The sequence below is a fragment of the Egretta garzetta genome, unplaced genomic scaffold, assembly GCF_000687185.1.
Source record: "Egretta garzetta isolate BGI_Z169 unplaced genomic scaffold, ASM68718v1 scaffold1037, whole genome shotgun sequence".
Lineage (NCBI taxonomy): Eukaryota > Metazoa > Chordata > Aves > Pelecaniformes > Ardeidae > Egretta > Egretta garzetta.
The window spans coordinates 69,072-70,113 of NW_009260362.1; the positions used below are offsets into that span (position 1 = coordinate 69,072).

At 67.8% G+C, this 1,042-nt stretch overlaps 1 protein-coding gene across 3 annotated transcripts in view; it reads right to left on the bottom strand.

Annotated features, from left to right (window-relative positions):
- Window positions 1-139: 139 nt before the first annotated feature.
- Window positions 140-1,042, bottom strand: part of HM13 (histocompatibility minor 13) — a 12,589-nt gene continuing 11,686 nt past the window's right edge. For 2 of the 3 annotated variants that reach the window (XM_035898483.1, XM_035898484.1), the window contains exon 11: window positions 578-935. In XM_035898483.1, coding sequence (XP_035754376.1) covers window positions 854-935 — 82 coding nt within the window. In that variant the 3' untranslated portion in view covers window positions 578-853. Of the gene's footprint in view, window positions 556-577; window positions 936-1,042 lie in introns of those variants that run through there. The other variant, XR_004842547.1, reaches the window with a different exon arrangement.

Here is a 1,042-nt window from a genome sequence, read left to right on the forward strand (position 1 = left end):
AGGAGCCCCCCCTGCCTGTCCCAGCCCCCAGGGGTGCAGGCTGGCGCCTGGCTCCCTGCAGGGAGGGGGGACAGCCCGTGCTCTCTTCACCCCACTCAGGGGCCAGGTTTGGGTTCACCCAGCTCCTTCCTTCCCACACCCGCTCCCCCAGGCCGTGGGTGCTCAGCCCCAGCTCGCTGAGGCCCCAGCAGCCAAGGCAGAGCTTGTCCCCATCCCCCCGGGTTCCTGTGCCCCGATCCCTGCTCACCCACCCTGCTCCAGGGCCAGACCCTGGCCCAAACCCACCTGGGGACGGGCTGGGGGTCAGCAACCACAGCCCTAAATCTGGGTCTTGCAGAGGAGGGGCCCAGGCTGAGGCCAGCCAGGGGAAGGCTGAGCACCGGAGGAGCAGGAGGGGGAAGGGGACGGTCACTTGGAAACAGCCAGAGAGCAGCCCCGGGCCCCACAGGGAGAACAAGGCTGCCGGAGAGCCGGGACGCTGATCCCGGTGCCGGCCAGGCGACTGAGCGGGAGCTGCAACCGGAGCAGCGGCCGAGGCCAGACCAGCACTCCTTCCTTCGACATGGTTTAATATGAGAGAAAGCAAATGCACAATACAAAATTTAAAAACCGGCCTGTGGTCTGCCCCCCACCCGCCTTGCGCCCCCGCAGGAGATAAAGAGGCGGGGGGGAGGCGGCGCGGCCCCGGGGGGCCGGCGGGGGTGGCTATGCGGCGTACATCGATACCCCACCTGGGCGGCTGCTCCGACACACACAACACGATGCTCTTGCACAATTGTTTCGTCGTCTGTCACTTGCAGAGGGTCTGGAAGGGCCCCAGCCCGGCGGCACCGGGCACCGCCCGCGGGCAAGGTCACTTCTTCTTCTTGGCAGCTTCTGTCGTCTCTTCTTTGGAGGCCCCCGGCACCTCCTTGGGGGTAGAGCTCTCCTCGTAGCTGGGGACGAGAGGGACAAGAGGGAGGAGTGAGCGGGGCCAGACCTCGGGGGACTGAGCCCTGTGCCAGGCAGGGACAGCCCAGCCCGGGGCCGCAGGCTCGGGGTC